Source organism: Geotrypetes seraphini, chromosome 13 (genome assembly GCF_902459505.1).
Source record: "Geotrypetes seraphini chromosome 13, aGeoSer1.1, whole genome shotgun sequence".
NCBI lineage: Eukaryota > Metazoa > Chordata > Amphibia > Gymnophiona > Dermophiidae > Geotrypetes > Geotrypetes seraphini.
This window is the reverse complement of record NC_047096.1, coordinates 67975573-67997830: the sequence shown is the minus strand read 5'-3', so window position 1 is coordinate 67997830 and position 22258 is coordinate 67975573. Positions and strand designations below refer to the sequence as shown.

The window sequence follows — 22258 nt, the reverse complement described above, 5'->3', positions numbered from 1 at the left end:
TCAGAGTGCAAATTTGGATCTTCACGTTTCAAGTTTAAGTTTATTAAAATTTGTTTGATCACTTTACATAAAATTCTAAGTGATTTACAATTAAAATGAGGGGGAAAACAGGTAATCATATAAAAACATGACAAAAGACGGAGACATCAATTACAAACTGGAACATAAGAAGAAAGGAGGAACTACAATTTGTATAGTAAAGAGACATATAAGGGCTACATGAGAGGAGAGGGAAAAGACCAGATTAAATGCAGTGGAACCTTACAACCTGAATTAAGAAGCAGAACGGATGACATTGATCTAGCCATTGAAAATGATTGGCTCTTTAAGTCACATGACCTCATCGTCAGTAGTAATAATAGGACGCCGTGGCCATGTTTGAATCATTAATGAATTCTGTTGAAACATGCAATTACAGGGTGAGACTGTCGAGTGAGACATTTTAATGTTTTTGCTAAAGATTTTACACTTTTATGAAGAATAACCTTTTAAGTTTCCTTGCTTTTTCGGGAGGATATTGCCTTGAAACTGCCTGTATGGGCGAAACATGAATTTGTGTTGGCAGATTACATTCTCCCCCAATGCAATCACAGATAATTGATGAGTTATTTTTTGATAAGTGGGTTTTGAGTTTGAAAAGCCAATTGAACATTATCAATGAATTATAAATATGTAAAAAATCTATATTAAAAACTTTGACTGATGAAGATATATAGTGAATATTGATTCTTATCGCCATTGCTTTGGGAATATCACCTCTGATGGTCCTCAAGATAAACTAATATTGAAGTTCTTTTTGTTACATAGAACTTTTTGGACCCCTGTTCGTTTACAAAAGTTGGACAGTTCTAAGTCTAATAGATGCTGGCATTATCATCTTGAAGTAGGGACACTGGATCATTTGTTGTTTTATTGTCCCTTGATACTCAATTTTTGGAAATCAATATGGGGACAAATTAATAGGATATTGGAAACATTGATTCCGTTGTCCTATGATGTGATCATTTGCGGGATGCTGTTGAACACTAAAAATCCATTAGACAGGTATAAAAGCAGACTCCTTATAATTATGACAGGGATTGCCATGCAAATGATTACTAAGAATTGGAAAAACTGGGACAGACTAAATTTTTCCTTTTGGTGGGAAACTTTATGACTATGTTATAGATATGAAAAAATGAATTCAGAAATATTGGGTCATTGGGCGTGCGTACCTAGCATATGTGACACCTGGGGCCCATCATTTTTTGAACCCCTCCCCATCTATATCAAAAATATGATTTTTAGTAACAATCCACATATCGCACAACAAGAGTGTACCTAGGAAAAGGCAGCATCTTAAACACTGCAGTGAGCACTAGAACACCAACACATACATTGTAAAACTAAACAAGCCAGATCCCGCACAATTGATCCTGTAGTCAATGCCAACTGAAAACTATGTCCTTTTCATACACACAGAACAGAGATACACCCTCGCCCAATATAGAATAATCACAAACTAAAAATAGAAATATGTAGACAAAAGTTAAACTGAACCGCCAAAAAACCAGACTCTGCATAAAATGCAATACCACAACACCACAAAAACAGTGACACATATCCCCTAATACTGTGCAAAATATAAAGACAGTAGATGTAAATTTGAAAAAACTGATACATAACAATCACCACTTTACAAATTAACAAATAAAAATAAAACAAATAATGAGAAATAAGAAAATACCATTTTATTGGACTAATCCATTTTTCAATTAGCTTTCAGAGGCCAAATCTTTCTTTAGAACAGTACAGTATACTGCTGTTATGCTATTCTGTCCTGAGGAAAGGGGTGTAGTCCAAAAAAATTGCCTTATTTCCATTTCCTATTTATAAACTTTTATCAATACAGTTACAATACTACTTGATTCTAAGTAAAGCAACAACAAAAAAAATCTTTCTACCTTTTGTCGTTTCTGCTTTAATCATCTTCTCTTTGCTCTCTTCTTTCTATACAGCGCTTGTCCTCTCTCCCTTTCATGCAACATCTGCCCTCTCTTTGCCCCTTCCACCCAGCATCTGCCCTCTCTCTCTACCCCTTCCATCTACTGCCCACACTCTCTCTGCCCCTTCCATCTACTGTCCACCCTCTCTCTCTTCCATATGGCATCTTCCCTCTTTCTATGTCCTTTCAATAAACTGTATATCTGGGGTCCCTTCTCTCCTTTGCACATGATTCATTTCAGCTTCATCCCCTCTCCATTTTTCTGTCTCCACCCCCTCCCCTATGCTTTGGCATCTCTCTCTTTCTCTTCTCCTTTCCTTCCTTCCTTCCCACTCCACACCATGGTGTGGTATCTCTATCTCTATCTCCTTCCCTTCCCTCTCCCCATGCCATGGCATCTCTTCCTCCCCCTCCATGGTCTGGTATCTCCTTTCCTTTCCATCCCTCCCATGGACTTGGCATCTCTGGTTCCTCTCCCTTGTCTTCCTTCTCCCTTCTTCCCTCTCTCCCCCCAATTGGGTGCAGCAGCAGCAGTAGCATTTCTCCCCCCTTCCCTGTGCAGCAGCAGCAGCATTTCTCCCCCCTTCCCTGTGTAGCAGGAACATCTTTTCCGTGCCCAACATGTCTGGCTAGTTCGCCTGCTGAAAGCAGCGGGCGTCTACTTCTCACACGATAAGCGGCTGCATTGGAAGCCTTTTCTCTGACATCGTGACGTCAGAGGGAACGCTTCTGATGCAGCCGCGGCTTGCGTGAGGAGCCGACACCCGCGGCTTTGAGCAGGGGAGCCAGAAGTGAAACAACCACCGGAGGGAGCACAAGCTGGGATGGACACCACTGTTTACAGAAGGGATGCCCACACTTTTTGGGCTTGCAAGCTACTTTTAAAATGACCAAGTCAAAATGATCTACCAACAATAAAATTAAAAAAAAACACAAAACACACTGTTCGCAGAGAAAATGTTAATTATCATTTATATTCGTGGGTTTTTTCAAAGAGGTCAAGGCAGATGACTCTATGCAATGTCACCTCAGTAACAACTATACAAAAATATACAAATACCCCCGCCCTTTTTACTAAACCGCGATAGTGGTTTTTAGTGCAGGGAGCTGTGCTGAATGCCCTGCACTGCTCTCGACGCTCATAGGCTCCCTGTGCTAAAAACCGCTATTGCGGTTTAGTAAAAGGGGGCCATAGTGCAAAATATAGACAGCAAATATAAATTCTCAAAACGGACACATTTTGATCACTAAATTGAAAATAAAATCATTTTTCCTACCTTTTTGTCTGGTGATTTCATGAGTCTCTGGTCCTTCTTCTCCTGGCCCCCCTCTTTATTTCTGCCTTTCTTTCTCTCTCCCTCTGGTCCACCTCTTTATTTCTGCCTTTCTTTCTCTCTCCCCCTGGCCTCCCTCTTTCTTTCTCTCTCCCCCTGGTCCCCCTCTTTATTTTTGCCTTTCTTTTTCTCTCCCCCTGGCCCCCTCTTTCTTTCTCTCTCCCCCTGGTCCCCCTCTTTATTTCTGCCTTTCTTTCTCTCTCCCCCTAGCCCCCACAAAGCTATCGTGCCGATTTCTCCACTTCCACGATTCTTTCCCTACCCTCACCCCCAAGCCAGCAGTCAATTTTTCCCTGCTCCTTCCCCGAGCCAGGCCCGGCGCGTACAAGCATCGGTCCCATAAAATTCTTCACTTCCGGGGTCAGTTCTAATGGGAGGAAGTTGCTGGCCAGCCATACAGCGATTGGCTGGCCCAGAACTTACCCTCCGACGTTAGAATTGACGCCGGAGGTGAAGTCTTGTGGGCCCTGCACTTTTTCCCCGCCCACCAGCCCGCCTCACCTTTTGTCTCCACCTACCACGCAGTTGCCAGCCAGCCGGGTTAAGGAGTGACTCTGCGGGGGAGCCGGTGCCGGGATGCGGTGGTGAGACAGAGCAGCGGCAGAATAGGGAGGGTGGCCGGCTGTGCACCCCCTTGGGGCGTGCACCCGGGGCGGACCTCCCCCCCCGGTCCCCCCTTGGTACGCCACTGGGTCATAATAAACTATTTAAAACAACATGGGGTCCATTAACGAATTTTGTTAACTCTGATTAGTTGTATAATGCCTTTATTTCCTATTTGATTTGCACACACATCCAGGTAGGGTGGAAGGGAGGGAGGGGAGGGAAATACATTTTACATTATTCTTTGATCGAATGTAGTGCTGTTCCTGATATTAATTGTATGTAAAATGTATTGAACTTTGTACTCAAATTGAAAATCAATAAATAATTTTTTTTTTAAAAAGAAGTTTCTTCTGGGATGTGTGTAAGTGCTCACAGACTTTGACTTATTTACATATCCCTAAGTGTATGTGAAATAGTGCGCCATGCTCACTTTATTCCCACCATTTCTGCTCAATTAACATTTCAGCCCACCCTATTTCCTGTGTACGTTTACCAGAATCAAGGAATTACATTGGCTTCCAGTGTATCTCAGAATTCAATTTAAGTGCATTTGTATTACACTGAAGATCCTATTTGGCATTTTTGCCACTTTGATTCCTTTAGACTGGAATGTTCATAGATCTCATCTTGCCAGAAGTTCTCAAAAATTAAAACCTACATTTCCCTCTCTCAGTGGTAAAAACAAAACCTTTAAGAGATTTAGGGCTCCTTTTACGAAGCCTTGTTAGCGGCTTTATCGCACGCATTTTTTATCGCGTGCTAACCCCCGCTCTAGCTGAGAAACTACCGCCTGCTCAAGAGAAGGCGGTAGCAGCTAGCGTGGCCGGCAAATTAGCATGTGCGTTAAACCGCTAACGTGGCTTTGTAAAAGGAGCCTTTAGTTATTCTTTTGCTTTTAAATTAACCAAATTCTTACATTAAGAAGTTTAGGTTCTTTTGCTTTATTCCAGAAAGTTCTGAAAACTTTTTTGTTTGCTATACATTTTGGAAATTAACTATTCCATCTACTTTTTCTTGTCAAATTTAAGTATTATGTTTTACATTATTGTAAACCGAGTCGAGCTCCTCTTGGTTGATGACTTGGTCTATAAAACTAAGTTTTAGTTTAGTTTTTAGTTTAGAATCAGATGGCTGGGGTGGTCGGGAGAGGGAAAAAATTAATAATAATAATATGCTATACAGGACTTTTCTACCTATAGCTTATCCATTTTAACAGTGACCTATTTGGATTTAGACCCAGACTGGAAAGATTATGATTGTCTTTGCTCTTGAAAATTATCTCCTCTTTTACAAAGCCACATTAGGCTTTTTTTTTTTTTTTTTTTAATCATCGGCTATGGTGGTATTAGCTCCAATGCTCATAGAATTCTTATGAGCATTAGAGCTAATACTGCTGCGGCTGGCAATAAAAAAAAGCCTAATGTGGCTTTGTAAAAAGGAGTGGGGGGGAATAGCAGTAACTTTTGTAAAGAAAAATCCTATCAATATCAAACCCAAGATTCACCAGTGAGCTACATGGAACCAGTTATTCAGAAGGAGAACCATGAGAGAGTAGATTTAGTCCAGGTTCTAGAACAAAGGAATTATGATCCCTTTAGGTTGAAGGAATATCCTTGAGGGGTGGGGTGTGGACAGAAAGAGGTCAGGAAGGGAAAAGGCATAGAAGAGGCTGGCTTATGCTCTTGTGCTGGAAGCCCGATGGCTGTAGTCACTCCACTGACCCGTATAAAGGTAATAAAGAAAAGAACTTTGGGTTAGAATGTGTTCTTTTATATGGCTGAATGAGAATGTTTTGCGATTCCATTTAAGTCCATTACACAAAGATTCAAGGGTATAGACAGTTGCTCTGAACAGAAGTCAGGGCGAGTCTGAAAGCATCCTTCTCATATCTAACAATAGAAAGTAACCATAGCCTAGAGGCGGAAAGCCTCTCTGTCTCTGATTCACACTGAATGCCTTTTGTTTAACAAAGGTGAGCCAACTAGCTCCTCCCCATCTAGGAAAGAGTTTCCAGAGAAGTGAGGCAATTCTGTTGAATCGGACAAAAAATCTTTTGGAAAACTTGGCAGAGACTCCAAAGACTGAAGAATCTTTTGAGGAATTAATTTGTCTGCACAAATCAACGCCCATGGTTGTAGGTATAAAGGGAGAAGAGATAGGCATAGAAAGCCCACACACTTTACTACCATATCAATTGTGTGTGACTGAGCCAAGCTTTCGGTGCTGTAGCCCTGATTACTTTCCACCATGAGCACTTCCTACAGCATCAGGCAGACTTCTTCCACTGGTGGGTCCTCAATGGGGTTAGGTGGATTTGGAGGAGGTCCAAGCAGGTTTTCCTCAGTTCATTTAGAAAACTATGGGGCTCCAAATATGTTTGGAGGAACTGGAGGCAGGGGTGTCTCAGCCTCCAAAACTAGACTGGTCTCAGGGCTAGGTTCTGGGCTTTCTAATGGCTATGGTGGTGATTTCATCAGTAGCTTTAGTGTTGGTGGTGGGGATGTTTTTCTCCCTGGTGGGGAGAAGGAAACCATGCAGAATCTCAACAACCGTCTGGCTTCCTATCTGGAGAAAGTGCGCTCCTTGGAAGAGGCAAACACCAAACTGGAAATCCAAATCCGTGAATGGTATCAGAAGCAAGGTCCAGGACCAGAACATGACTACAGTTCATACTACAAGATGATTGAAGACTTACAGAACAAGGTATGACATCAATGATACACAAGCTGTTCACTCTATGCATGTAGCTTATCTAGGTAGGGCGTGAGGTATGTTCCAGCCAGAGATGCATACAAGGTGCCTGAAGGTTATTCAGCTGTTTCAGAGCACTCTGTGTTGCTTGCTTCAAACCTGCAAAAGCAGCAGGACTCTCCATTCATTGCTGAGAAGTCCAGACCATTTATAGTAACATCCTAGGTCTGCTTCTGATGGGCTGCAAAGTGAAATGGAAATGAATGTTCTAGTTATATGGGTCCAGTTGCAATGAACAATTTTCCAGGAGCTGGGGAGTAAGTGCAATGCTGGGCAAACTTCTACAACCTGAGCCCTGCATATGGCAAGGACAGATTAAGATCAAGAATACATGTCATATTGCATCATATATTATACGTTTATCATATTGGACAGACTGGATGGACCATGCAGATCTTTATCTGCTGTCATCTTTTATGTTACTATGCTACTATAACAGGTTTTCTCTTGAAGTGGGGTGGAGAAAGAGCTGAAAAATGGAAAAGAGAATGATTGGAGCTCAAATTGCATTTGTGCAGATGTTTCTCCAATAAAAAATTAAAATGTGATTCTAAAAAATATGCATCCCATTGTGCCACATATGTTCAGAGGGCATGTTTCATTTTCCAGTTACTCAAGGTCATAGGCTATAGTCCATTTGGTCTTATAATATAGGAGAGAGAGAAGCAGCAACAGAGATTCACTGCACATGTTCCTGCTTCAGACAGGTTCGGGCTGGAAAGGGTCTTTGGAAGGGGGCACAGTCATTAAAGACTTTAAAATTCAAGCCAACTATATGTGCTTTGATCAAACTTTGTTGTGACTTGTGGAAATATTAAAGACAAGGAGAACAATGAATATATTGAAGTGTCCTGAGGCTCTGTAACGGAGCACTGAATTGTGAAATCTTCTGGGACAATTTTAGAACGAAGCTCTCGGGGAGGGGGCTGCAGGCAGATTAAAGGAAAGAACCCAGTGTCCTTAGTGCTGTTCAAATCAATCTTCAAACAATGAATAATCCAAAGATAAGGTGATCTCTTTTTATTGGACTAAGAATAGAGTTCTCACTCCTCTCAGAGGTTAAAAACTTTCTTCCTTCTTTAAAGCGGACTAACATGGTAACCACACCAGTTTATCCAAGCTTCAAATAGCAAACATTGCCCTCAAAATAAGTTTAGAAAGACATTTTGCCAATTCCACAACCTGCTCTCTCCTTTCCCCTTAATTACATTGTCAATTAGTACTGGAGATTTTGTAGGTGACAGTCACTTAATATAAAATAATTTGGATGCTAGAATAGCTCTATCTTATACTTAAGGCACGGGTCAAGGCTGTCATGACTCTGTCCCCAGTGCATGCTGGGAGCTGAAGTTCTGATTTCCCTAAGAAAATTAGGAGATCCCCTCCCCCCATACCATCTCCTTGCATGCAGTAGGGGTACAACCAGGACTCTCTCTTTTGACATGGACATGATGTCACCTATTCATCAGTCTTCCTGTTCAATTTTTCTTATCATGTTACAGATCATCCCTTTAATGCTATAATGCAAAAGAACAACTTTAGGTAGGCTGTGTGTGATATTTAACCCTCTAGGTCAGTGGTTCCCAACCCTGTCCTGGAGGACCACCAGCCAGTCAGGTTTTCAGGATAGCCCTAATGAAAATGCAAGGAGCGGATTTGCATGCCTTGTCACCTCCATTATTTGCAAATCTCTTTCATGCATTTTCATTAGGATTATCCAAAAATCCGACTGGCTGGTGGTCCTCTAGAACAGGATTAGGAACCACTGTTCTAGGTTAAATCTGCTCAGTTTATAGGTTAAATTTACGTTTTTTACTCACTGTGTAGGTGCAGTGAGAATAAAAAGCAAACCTCAGAATGTGTTCTGGCTGGAACAAATGTCACTGGACAGTGAGCTATCACCTCCATAATTCAGTAAGAGCAGCACAAATGACACATCCTGAACTTCAGATGTAATGGCAGTGATTCTCAACCAATTTGTCTCCAAGAGGTGGAAGGTGTGTCACAAACATTGGTACAGACAGCAAGACTGTTCTTTCCTTAATATCCATCTGTGTCTGCAAGCTGGGGAGAGCAGAGATCCTGAGAGTCAGGTTCTTCAATTCCCCATAAATGTAGGGTTACCATAGACATGTCCTCTTTTTAGAGGGCATGTCCAGGTGTCCGGACGGTATTTCAAAACCCAGCACTTTGTCCAGGTTTTGAAAAGCTTCCAGCTTGGAGCCGTGTCAGAAGGGCATCTGCGCATTTATAGATGCAGCGTGGTGATGTGTATGCAAGTGATGTCATCGTGTCACACCGGCGTATATGCAGATGCCCTCCCGATGAGGCTCTGAGTACAAGAACAGGTTGAGGGGGTGGGGCTGGGGGGGTGAGACTGGGGCGGAATGAGGTGTAACTTGGGCAGAATGGGGCGGGGCTGGGTAGAACTGGGAGGGGATGGGGCGGGGCCATGGGTCCAGATTTTACAATACTAAAATCTGGTAACCCTACATAAATGGCCTTTATTTCTGCTTCTCTTGACTACCCTCAGAAATAACTGGAAATGTTGCAGGTCTGCTGTCCACAGGTTCTGTTTGCTAGAAAGTTTCTGAGTTGCATATTTTCAGGGTTTTGTATTGCTTCACAGTATCTACCAGTAGACAGATTTTGTGTTACTGAGGTGACACCAGAATTTGAATATATGAGGGTGGTTTGAAAAGTTTGGTAAAAATGCAAGTTAAAAAACATAGTCTCCATTGAGGGCTATATACTTGGTCCAGCAAGTTTCCTACAATATAAAAAAAATGGAAACTCTCTCTATTCCATGCGCGTGACATCATCATGTCACATCCATGCATGCTCGGAGAACCCTTCAGACATGACTCCGAGCTTGAGGAAAGAGAGAAGAGATTTGTGTGGGGGTGGGGCCAAGGCAGAACTGATGGTGGGGCCAATGCCCATTTTTGGCTCATTGAGATCTGGTAACCATAGGCGTACAGTGATTCTATAGTCAGCTGACAGCCGGGACAGGACCCAACACCTCACCTTGGGGGAAGGAGGGACGCTCCCATCCTGGTTTGGCTCACTGCACCTCTGGACCACCAGGACCCGGGGAGAGGCCAGCTCTAGTTTTGGGAGGGGCGGGTGGGTGTACAGCTGGGTAGCACTTGAATATATTCAAGTTAATATTTTTCCCCTAAAAAAAAGTGTGTGTTGGGGGGGGGGGAATGTTATCTCGGTTTATATTTGAGTATAAAAGGTATTTATCCAGCCAGGAGCTGTTCTCGACCAGCTAAACAGAGCTGAATATCGGCCTCGTAGATGCTGACTTTCACTAGTATTGCAAGCGCTCTCCGAGAATAGACTTTCTTCCTATGTAATTTGAATGCTTAAATTGTAGCGCTCATATACTGAATTGCCCCCTAACTGCTAATGTGGCAGATAACACAATGCAGGTGCAACTCACTGTTTTGCATTGTAAGCCATACCTAGGGTTACCAGACGTTCCGGACAGCTTTTCAAAACCTGGCACTTTGTCTGGGTTTTAAAAATCTTCCTCGAAATCGTGTTGGGCAGGAGAGCATCTGCGCATGCACGGATGCCCGCCTGTCCGATGAGAGCCAGTAATATGGGATGGGGCAGGGCAGAACTGGGGCATAACAGGGCGGGGATGGGTGGAACTGGTTGGGCCTGGGGCAGGTCTAGGGATCCGGATTTTACTAAAGTAAAATCTGGTAACCCTAGCCATACCATTAATGCATGTAGAGATCTTTGTTCTATTAGCAATGTGGCTGCCTTTCCTTTAGTGCCAGAAATGCTTCCAAAATTTACTGTTTACGGTTTAGTAAATACGAGAGAGCTTGTTGTTTCCTTCCTGCAAGGCCTTGAAAGGGCAGTTTGGAAATCTGGGACAGCTGCAGCCTGAGTGACATCTCAAGAAAACTGAATCACTGTGTACCTTCTGTGTTGCTCTCATGTCATGAGTGTTTGCCTATACTTTTTTCTGCTATTCCCTGGGTTTCAGATACTTGCAGCTAATATGGATAATGCCAGGGTCCTTTTGCAACTCGACAATGCCAAACTGGCCGCTGATGACTTCAGAACCAAGTAAGTTTCATGTGGGTAACACCAGAATTTATTTTCAAGATTGCATAATAGGAGGCTCAAGTTGGGCATGTGAAAGGCGATTTTATAAGCATCTGGAAGGGTGCGCAGTAGGATCTTACTCTGTATCTCATTCTATAAAGGAACATAGATGTCTTTCTTTCAAAGAATATCAGCTTAACCAAGTACATGTGCACTTAACTAGGGGCTGACCAAAATCGGTGGCTTTGGTTCAAGCCAAAACCAAATCCATAGCCGAAATTCACAGCTGTGTTTCAGTTGGAACCAAAACCAAAAACTGAAGTCATGCCCGCCTTCCTTTGCCTCCTCAGGCAGAAGATGCAGCCCCCGTGCTCTCCTGACAAAGAGCAGATCCCTATGGGCCTTTGCCACCACCCCTGAGATCGGTAGGCCCACCCCAAGCCTTCCTTAAGAAGTCCTGGTGGTAGGGTTTATAGTTTATTAAAAAAATTGATAAAACGCTTTATATTACATTTCAAAGCATTGTACAATTAAAATCAAAACTAGATAATGAATAAAAACAATACAGGGTGGGGGGTGGGGAAGGAATAGAACAAAAGGGAAGAGTGGGAAAAATTACAATTCTTAAAAAAAAGTAAGTAAAAACAAAACAAAACAGAGTAAAGAAACGAAAGAAAAGGATTGGGAAGAGTTTTAAAATTGATAAAAAATAAGGATGTATTAAAATTATATAGGATACATCAAAATTAGATGGGGTGGGAAAAACTAGGCGGGCCTGGGGGCAGAGCTAGGGGGTCTGGATTTTCCGAAAGGAAAATCTGGCAACCCTATGTCTGGGTGCTCAGACAGATTTTCAAAACCCAGCTGTTTGTATGGGTTTTGGAAGGCCCCAAGCTTGGGCCAAGTCTGAAGGGCTTCTAAGCATGCGTGGACGCATGTGACATCATTGCGTCGCATCCATGCAATGCTCGGAGGCCCTCCAGACTCGGCCCCAAGCTCTATGAAGAAGAGACGAGGCTCATGTGAGAGCGGGGCTGAGGGTGGGGCCACATGTCCTCTTTTTTTAATGAAGAAATCTGATAACCCTACCTGGTGGTCTAGTAGATCTCCATTCTTTCCTGCCTACTGATCTGCCTGTTGCCACTGTTGCTTAAATATCGCTGCCGAGACTTCCCACAGCAATTTATTTTGTTGTTTATTTATTACAAATTTACTAACTGCCTTTAACTGCAATAGATCAAGGTGGTGTATAGTCTAATAAAAACAAGAAAAGAACTCTAATTTCCAGATAGGACAGTACCAGTCACACCAGGTTTCATATACCGATGGACATAGTAGATAATAAAAAAAAAGGGAAGGGGAGGAGGGATACAGGGATTCAGGATCTGGCAGCAGACAGAGTCTGGAAGGTCCTTCGTTCAGTGTGAAAATGCTTCCTTGAAAAGCCATGTTTCGACTGCTTTTTTAAACCTCTTTAAGGAAGCTTCTCCACAAATAGATGGGAGGCATTGAGTTCCACGATGATGGAGCAGTAAGGAAAAAAGCAGAGTGATGAGTGGACTCTAAGGGCCTGGTTCTCTAAACGGCGCTGTAAGGTAGGCAGCAGTAGGTGCCCCTACTGCCTAATGTAATTGCATTAATTGGCTTTAATTGGTATGGCAATTGACCGCGCCATTGAAAACCAACTAAAAACTTGTTAATAAAAGTAGGTGTCATAATCACGTCCAAGGTGAGGTGCTGAAGGTCAAAATAGGTGTGGTTAGGGGCAGAGATGACCTTAGGCACCATTTAAAGAATCGTGGCTAATGGTGTCTATCACAAAACATAGGCACCGGTAATGGAGGCCAGGGTTTTACTGGCCTACATTGCAGACGCCTAAGTTCTTTAGAGAATTATGCCTAACAGCCTAACGCCTAAGTGCGATTGACACTCAGCCGTCACCATTTTTGTAGGCGGCTGCCGATTTAGGCGATGTTTACAAAATCAAGCTCAAAATGCCCATTATGTGGGACTTGTAGAACCTACCAGTGACTATTTAATGAGCGTAATGTACCGAGTGGTGTGTATGGAATGGTTAAACAATGAAGATAAGTTGGTACACCAAACCTCAGGGCCTTAAATGATAAAGGATATCAAATTTTATTCTCTGATCAATAGGAAGCCAGTGATGTTCCTTTAATCTTGCAAGACTGCTGCAGAAAAGAGAATGGGTGTGTATACTGCTGTTTTGTGGTTACACATTCAAAGCAGTTTACATCTTTTCTCTTATTAAGCAGCATTATGGGTAAGGTGACCATATGTCCCGTTTTCAACAGGACCGTCCCGTTATGGGACCGACCATCCCGTCGTCCCGACCCACCGCTTTGGGACGCCGAAATGTCCCATTTTCAGGGACAGCGTCCCAAAGCTGAGCAAGGGGACAAGGGACCGGTGATCGCTTCCCCTCCCGCGCTAAAGCCTGCCTCCCTCCTTCCCTCCCTATAGCGCCGAAATGGTCAGGGGGGCCCCGCCAGGTCCGGAATCATCCTCCCTATTCTCAGGGCCGGCATTAGGAGATGGCAAGGGGGCCCCGCGATCCAGGCAGCTCTCTTAGCTGCCATGAGCCCTGCCTTCGGCTGCGCCGGTAATGCTAAATTGGATGGTAAAACCAAAGAGAGACGCCGCGGGACTTTTCCACTTGCCTGCATCGCTCTAAGTTCTGTCGCTCTAGATCCTGCCCCTCAAAAACAGGAAGTCACTTCAGAGGGAGGCGGGATCAAGAGCGGCAGAACATAGAGCAATGCAGGCAAGTGGAAAAGTCCCGTGGTGTCTCTCTTTGGTTTTACCGTCCAGTTTAGCATTACCGGCGCAGCCGAAGGCAGGGCTGATGGCAGCTAAGAATTGCCTCCAGTCTCGCAGCAGCACTGGAACACTCTGAGGACTTCTATACCATTCAGGCCTATTAAGTTGGGGAAAAAAGGGGAGGTACTGGAATGGGATGTGGGAAGATGGTGGGTTGGCTGGCTCAGGAAAGGGAAGAAAGCAGCTAAATCAGATAAGGATGAAAAAAAGGAACATAGGAAGATGCTGGACATGGAGGTTGTAGGGTGAAGGGAAAAAACCAGGCATGATGTGAGTAGAAAGGCAGGTGGGAGATGCTGGACATGGGGTGGATGCAATAAGAAGAAAAAGGAGGTTCTGGATATTGGAGTAATAGGTAGATAGGGGGCATGCCGATACAGAAGGAGGGAGAAGGAAAAGGGAGAGGAACAAGAGATGCCAAGTCCATGGGTGGGAAGGAAAGGAGTTACCAGACCATGGAGGGTGAGGGAGAGATGCCAGGGCATGGGGGGGGGGGGGAAGGAGACAGATGCCAGACCATGGGAAAGGAAGGAAGGAGGGAGGGAGAGAAAAGAAGGAGAGGAGATGCCAGATAATGGAGGGGGTGGGGGAAGTTGGAAAGAGAGGAGAAATATGCCAGGGCATGGGGGAGAGACAGGAAACAAATGCCAGACCAGAAGGAGAGGAGGTGCCAGAGCATGGAGGGAAAGAGATGCCAGGGCATGGGGAAGGGAAGGAGATAGAGATGCCAGACCATGGGGTGGAGTGGGAAGGAAGGAAAGGAGAAGAGAGAGATACCAAAGCATAGGGAGACAGAAAAATGGAAAGGGGGGTGAAGCTGAAATTAATCATGTACAAAGGAGACAGTTTATGGAAAGAGCATAGAAAGAGGGAAGATACCATATGGAAGAGAGAAAGAGGGCAGGGACACTGGATGGAAAGGGCAGAAAGGGCAGAGAATGGAAGGGGCGAGACAGGGTGAACAGTAGATGGAAGGGGTAGAGAGAGGGGGACAGAAGCTGAATGGAAGTATGGAAGAGAGGAGGGACAGACGCTGAATGGAAGTGTGGGGGAGAGGAGGGACAGACACTGAATAGAAGCATGGGGGATAGGAGGGACAGATGCTGAATGGAAGTGGGGGGAGAGGAAGGACAGAGACTGAATGGAAGTGTGGGGGAAGTGGGGGGCAGACTGAATGGAAGTGGAGGGAGAGGGGGAGCAGACACTTGAAGGAAGTGGGGAGGAGAAAGAAAAAAGGGCACATGCTGGATTGAGGGAAGAGGATAGAGTTAGATACTGGAAGGGGTGAGGGAAAGAGGTGGCAAGCTATAGATAGACACAATGAAAGAGGGAAATTGAGGACTGAATAGTAAGAAAGAATTTAGACAGAGGCAGAAAATAAATTGAGAAGGAAGAACAGGGAATAACAGGAGGAAGGGAGCAAAGAGAGAGATGCCTGAGCAGGGGGGAAAGGGAGGAGACAGTTACCAAACCTGGGAGGAGGAAAAGAGGAAGGAGACAGATACCAGATCTGAGGAGAGAAAAGGAGAAGAGAGATATGCTAAAATCTGCTGGGAGGGAGGAAGGAAGGCGAGAAAGAGGCAGAGAAGGGGGGGGGGGGGGCAGCAGTGTTGTAAGCAGATTAGAAAGACTAGAGAGAGAAAGGCCTGGACCAAAGGAGAAAGACAGGAGGCAGATACAGGACTATGGGAGGTTCAGACAGAGGGGGAGAGACCCTGGGGAAGAACAGGGAGATTTAAGATCATAACAGAGGAGGGAGAGAGATGGAGACCTGGAACAAAGGTACAAATGAGAACTGACACTGGATCTGGGGAGGGTAACAGAGGGAAAAGAGAGAGAGACCTGGACCCAAAAGGGATGGCGCTGGATTGTGAAAGAAATGTTGGATGCGAAAGAAAGATTGGAGGCAGTCAGAAGGAAGTGCAACCAGAGACTCATGAAATCACCAGACAACAAAGGTAGGAAAAATTATTTTATTTTAAATTTAGTGATCAAAATGTGTCCGTTTTGAGAATTTATATTTGCTGTCTATATTTTGCACTATATTTGTCTATTTTTCTATAGTTACTGACATTGCATATTTTAAAGTAATCTGCCTTGACATCTTTGAAAAAACCCGAAACTCGTAAATGATAATTAACATTTTCTCTGTGTACAGTGTGCTTTGTGTTTTTTTAAAAAAATTTTATGTTTACCATTATGAATTAATAAGATATTGTGTGTACATGATAAATGAATGGAAGAAATAGGGGGCGGGGTTAGGGTGGGATTGGGGGCGGGGCTGAATATTAATAGATGTCCCGTTTTGATGAAAAAAAATAAATGGTCACATTAATTATGGTGTAATGACCTGAAACAATTACTTATACTTGCCAATACTTATGGGGAATTTAGGAGACACCTAAAAACATATCTGTTCCTAAAGTACTTAGGAAGCTGATTGGCACAATCTTTCCGACAATAACTGATCTCTAGAGCTATTAGTCACTAACTATGTTAGTTCTACTCAATCTGTAGCATTTTTAATCATTGTAAACCGCATAGAGCTTCACGGTCCTGCAGTATATAAACTTTTATTATTATTATTATACTTGTATACACGTACATATTTTGCACCTGGGATAATGGAGGATTAAGTGACTTACCCAGGGTCACAACAAGCAGTGCTGGGATTTAATCCCACAACCTCTGGGTGCAGAGGCAGAAGCTCTACCACTAGGCCACTCCTTACCTTGAAACCTCTGGTGGTATCGTGAGGCTGCTGCAAGAAGATTCGGCAGCCATTTTAAAGTGGTATTAGCGATGGGCAGAGCAGTGGGCAGGAAAGAGTGGGGTTCTTTCTTGCTCCAATAGGGCTTGTTAAGATAGGCCTGTGGAGGGCCTACTTGATGGTCGAAGGGCAGCGGTGTTGATGGGGAGGGGGTGGGGGGAGAGTTTTGGTTTAGGCAAAAATTCCCCAGTATTGTTGGCTGAACCCTGAACGTGGATTTCAGGTTAATTTTGGTGCCCAATCCATAACCAAAACTGAAATTTAGTTGGCCTTTACACGTGGAGGGGCATAATAAAAAAAATGCATCTAAGTCTGTTTTGGGCCTAAGTCGCTAGTCACCCAAAGTCAGAAATGTCCAAAATCCATTCTTGAAAAATACGTCCCTAAACTAAACTAAACTAAACTAAGCCTTAAGTTTATATACCGCATCATCTCCACGGAAGCGGAGCTCGACACGGTTTACAAAGCTTAAAAATACAGGAAGAGAGGGGAGAGAGAGTTTACAAGAGCATATGAAAAAGAGGGGAAGTAAGCAGGAGATGTTATATATTAGAGAAAAGCCAGGTTTTCAGTTGTTTCCGGAACAGTTGGAGGGAGCCCAGGTTCCGCAGCGGGATAGTGAGATCGTTCCAAAGGCCCGTGATTTTGGAGAGGAGGGATCTTCCCAGTTTGCCTGCGTGGGGGATGCCATGTAGAGAGGGGAAGTCCCAAAAAATATTTTTTTTTTGAGAATAGTCTACTTATACGTCCAGCTTTTGATCGTACAGACAGCTAAATCGTCTATCTTTATACCCCATTCTCATCCAAAAATTCATCCAAGTCAAAAACACTTAGAACAAGACCTTTTGGACGTGGGAGGGGCCAGCAAAGTGATGGACTGGTCACCCAGACCTGGCAACAGAGTAGTGGGGCACCTTACAGGGTACTGCTGCGAACTTCACAAAAAGGGTGCCACATAAACATCTCACCATAACTCCCTTATAGGTAAAGGTGAGCCCCCCAAACACCCCCAAAACCTACTATACCCACCTGTCTACCCCCCAATAGCCCTTATGGCTTCAGGTGTCACCTATATGGCAGTACAATAGGGTTTTGGGGGGTGCACATGTTTCACCATGAATGTAGTGGTTAGAGTAGCTTATGGTCCTGGGTCCTCCTTTCTATGGTCACTAGCCCACACCCCAGACTACTTAAGTCACCTCTGTGCAGCTCTACTAGGCTTTCCTATGCCAGGTGCTCATGTTCTGCAGGCAGGTATGTACGTTTTTATTCTGATTTTTATGGCAGTGGGGGGGGGGTCATTGATCACTGGGGGAGTGTCTAGGGGTCTGTACTTTGTGTCTGCAGTAGTTATCTGGTCACTTTGGATACCTTTGGGGCATTTAGACCTGTTTTTAGATCGCCTAAATCACTACGTGTAAGTTCCGTCTAGGCGGTCTCTTTAAACTTTCGGATATACTTGCAGTACGACTAAGTCTAGGTCAGCCCACATCCCGCCTACCTCCCGCCCTAACCACTCCTTTAAAAACGCCCCTTTTCACTCTGGGCGTACAGCAGTACTGAAAAGGCCTAAGCTGTTTTTAGATACGTCTAAAACCTGTTTTGATTATTGGGATCTTTTCCAGATAAGCCCCGCCAAAAAGTTAACTCCCGCCACCCAGAAAAGATTATAAAAAAGAGGATATGAAACTTGTATTTGTAGTTTTTATTGAAGAGGGTGAAATTGGGACGTCATTAATAATTTGTTTGAAAAGGTCCGTATTTCGGTACCTTTGCCTCCAAACGAACTCACACAAGTAGCTGTCCACTAAAGATCGGTGTGTGCCGCATTGGCGCTTATTCTGCATCTTAGACCGCTCCAGCCAAGTTCCCTTTCGAACACCGATTTCTTGCTGACACTGTCGGGCATTACACCTCCACCTGTCAGAAACAGTTGAAAGTGTCATTTGGTGGCCATTGTTGCATAAACGTTGCTGATGGATCACTCCATGGGTTTGAAAAAAACGTATTGCCATCTCCTTGTCATGAACGAGAGTCGAAAGCGTCAGAAAGTTCATGTCTGGTTTTACGTTACAAAAAACGTTACAAAAGTTTGAGTCGAAAGCGTCAGAAAGTTCATTTGTGGTAAATAGGTCAAGATTGGGTGCGCGAGCGTCAGAAAGTTCATTTGTGGTAAATAGGTCAAGATTGGGTGCGCGAGCGTCAGAAAGTTCATTTGTGGTAAATAGGTCAAGATTGGGTGCGCGAGCGTCAGAAAGTTCATTTATGGTAAATAGGTGAAGGTTGCGTGCGCTGGCAAAAGGTGGTGGGGCTTAAGTTTTCGCGCGTGCACTTTTTCCATTAGTGGCGGGGCTTATCTGGAAAAGATCCGATTATTGGCACTTGGACGACCTGTCTTTTGATCATGCAAGTACCGATTTAGGCGGGTTTTTAGATGCTTTTATTTTTTGATTATGAGCCCCTTAGTGTTACAGTGTGAGGATTTACGCCAGTCATAGAACTAGTGCAAGTGTTAGTCTTAAGTGCTGCTGATACCTGCAATTCTTAAAGTATTCCGTAAGCTATGTGTGTAAATTCAAGCCCTGTGCATGCTTCACACAAGCTCAACTCATGTGTACATCCCCTTTGCAAATATACACTTTGTAAAATAAGTGGGTATTTACAGAACAGTGCTTAGGTGGAAGTTTGATATTTATGCACATACAGTACATGCACCCATATGCACATAACTGCTATTATTCTAAGCATTTACCTATGTAAGTGGCGTGTAAATGTTACCTTTGATCTTATATAATCCTTTCCTTAACTTCTGTCATTTGTGTATAGTTTCTATATTCAAACAATATAAGTGCTAATTAAATTGGGCACGTGACACTGAAGAAGAATGTAGGTAGGTGGCAGAGAAGTCTATAGGACCAATGGTGGTAGAGGCAATAACAGTGATGGAGTTCAAAAATTTTTGGGATAGACACAAAGGATCCCTGAATAAAAAGAGGATAGTATCGTCATACTACTTTATGGATCAAGATCTATGACTTCATTTATGATGAGCGGGAGTGGTGCTTAAATGGCAGCTCCAGCAGTGAAGACGATGCCGGAAGGACTTCTATGGCCTGTGTCTTGTGTGTGGCAATATGGAACAGGATCAAGAATGCACATTTTTACCATATTTGTATAGTTGGAGGGTCTTACCTATCTCAGAGAAGAGGGAAAAAACATCTTATATTGGAACTTAGCAAGTAAAATGAATTACTGGATTGTTGTTTTAATATTGCCTTATAAAAAAAATGGGACTGTTGAGCAGATTGGATGGACCATACAGGTCTTTATCTGCCATCATATACTATGTTATTAAGCTATGTTACTCACTTAAGCAGGTGGAACTCAGTATTGGCATCTGTCACCATGTCATGATCAAACTACTGGAGAGGCAGGGAGTTCTGGATTTGGGCCATGAAACTGGAAAGCCAGTCCTCCTCATGTCTTCTCCGGCATGATTTTTTTAGACTGCAAAAATCCAAATGCAATACGATGAGAGCTGTCCTTCTGGACTGAAACTCATTGTAGAGAATGACATGATGACAGAATTCATCACCATTCCCGTCCCCATGGATAACCACGGGAAACTATCCCCATGTCATTCTTTTAGGAGAGAGATGAAAAATCAGAGTTTGAATGGGCACAACCACTGACCCTCAAGCCTTGCATCGAAGAATGCTGGTGTAGAAGGACTGAGGTTGAGATAGACATTAAAGAAGGACACAGGATGGTTTCCCATGGTTATCGCGGGAACAGGAGGGGGATGAATTCTATTACCATGTCATTTTCTAACCCATTGCTCCTCTACACTTCCAGGCTCTTCTACTCAAAGTCTAAACAAGGAACTAGGGAGAAAGAAATCAGGATTCCAAATAGAAAAGAAACAAAACCTTTACTTTGAGAAGACCTTTGCTTGTCCTCTAGGCTGTTCTTTTATAAAACCAACAGAAATTGTCAATATTATCCATAAGAAGTGTATAACTTTATTATCAGTGAGCTGGGGTAGGAGTTACGGGGGCAAAAGAGTTTAAGTAAGAAGAGTTGATTGAAGAATTAGGTAATGTTTTTTAAAAAAATCATGATAATATGTTATTTATGGCTTACCATTAAGTGTTATATAGTATCTCATATCAAATGCAAAAGAATTACAAATGACAGAAAATGGGAGAAGGACGGAGTGAGAAATCAATCACAGCATCACCTGATGTCCACACTCTGACCCAATCACCTGTTGCTCTTCAAGGTATGAAAATGAATTAGCCATCCGTATGAGTGTGGAGGCCGACATCAATGGCCTGCGGAAGGTTCTGGATGAGCTGACCCTGTACAAAGCAGACCAGGAGATGCAAATTGAAAGCATGAAGGAGGAACTGATTTACCTCAAGAAGAACCATGAAGAGGTAAATACCACACAGCATATCACAATTTAGAAACAGAACCCCCCCCCCCCCCAACTGATGAACTTTGCAACATTTTACATAGAGCTTATAAACTTTGAGAGAAAACTCATTGATCTGCTGAAGTGCAGTACATATAATCGAACACGGTGCAAGGTAGGGTTACCAGATGTCCAGAAAAACCCAGACATGTCCTTTTTTTAGAGAACTCTCCGGGTTTCCGGATGGATGTTCCAGGGTTTTGGAAAGCTCCAAGCTCTGGCCACGTCTGGAGGGCCTTCAACAAGCATGAGTGGATGATGTAACATGCATCCGCGCATGCTGGAGGCCCTCCAGACACAGCCTGGAGGTTGGCAAAAAAAAGAAATAAGGCTTTTTGGGGGCAGGGCTGAAGGTAGAATGGGGTGAGGCTGGAGGTGGAACAAGGCAGGTTGGAGGTGGAACAAGGCGGGGCTGGGGCAGAACAGGGTGGGGCCATGTGCCTGGGTTTTCCTGTCCTTAAATATGGTAACCTTAATGCAAGGAAAGAGTACTATTTAATTTGCAATAAATGTTTCTTCTGTTGAATGTCCTACTGTTGATTCTGCAATCTGTGAGATAATTTGTGCCATGTCCACTGTACTGATATTACAATATCTCCCGATTTGTTGATCTACTTCCATTAGAAGACATTTGAGAAGGGGTTCTCAACCAAGTCCTTGGAACACATTTAGCCAATCAGATATTTTTGAGCCAGAAAGGAGTAGCAGGATTTTTTTATTGTGTCTTCCAAAAATAACCTCTCTATCCCATTATATTTCTCTCTTAAAATCTTCCAGCTTAGGGTTTTCCCCCCATTGCTTCACCCAGTGACATAGCGAGGGTAGTTTATGTGTGTGTGTGTGGGGGGGAGAGGGGGGTGGCACCCCCACACACCCTACTCTTTCCCCACACCTTCCGCACCAATCACTCCCCCTGTGTCCTCCTGTTCCCGATCCTTCTGCACCACACTTGTGCCCTCCCTTCCCACCCATGTACCTCTTAAAATCTTTGTGAGGTGAGCATGAGCAGCTTCTCCAGCCTGCTTCTCGCGCTGGCTTTCCCTCTGATGTCACTTCTTGGCCCTGTGACCTAGAAGTGATTTCAGAGGGAGCCAGGCTAACATGAGCAGCAAGCTAGAAGTAATTGCTTGTGCTGGTGAAGATTTTAAATAGGGGGGGGGGGGGGGAGAAGGAAGGACACGAACATGGCATGCAGGGGAGGATAGGTGCCAGCACCCCCACCAAGTTGGCACCCAGAGTGGTCTGCATCCCCTACCACTTACTATGCCACTGGCTTTACCAGCCAGCCTCAAACCTGAGGCCCTCAGTTTCATCAGCAGTCATCTTCCAGGGAGAGCTGATCTGAGTCACATGGCTAACAAAAGCCTTGATTACCGTGCCCCTTAACCGCTAACCGCTCCTAGAAAAAAATGCATTGGGTTTTCAGG

At 43.8% G+C, this 22258-nt stretch overlaps 1 protein-coding gene across 2 annotated transcripts in view; it reads left to right on the top strand.

Annotated features, from left to right (window-relative positions):
• The first annotated feature begins 6113 nt into the window (after positions 1-6113).
• The window catches only part of LOC117347666 (keratin, type I cytoskeletal 19-like), a 29239-nt gene continuing 13094 nt past the window's right edge, over positions 6114-22258 (top strand). For both annotated transcript variants that reach the window (XM_033918880.1, XM_033918879.1), the window contains exons 1-3: positions 6114-6627; positions 10682-10764; positions 20637-20793. In XM_033918880.1, coding sequence (XP_033774771.1) covers positions 6172-6627; positions 10682-10764; positions 20637-20793 — 696 coding nt within the window. In that variant the 5' untranslated portion in view covers positions 6114-6171. The remainder of the gene's footprint in view (positions 6628-10681; positions 10765-20636; positions 20794-22258) is intronic.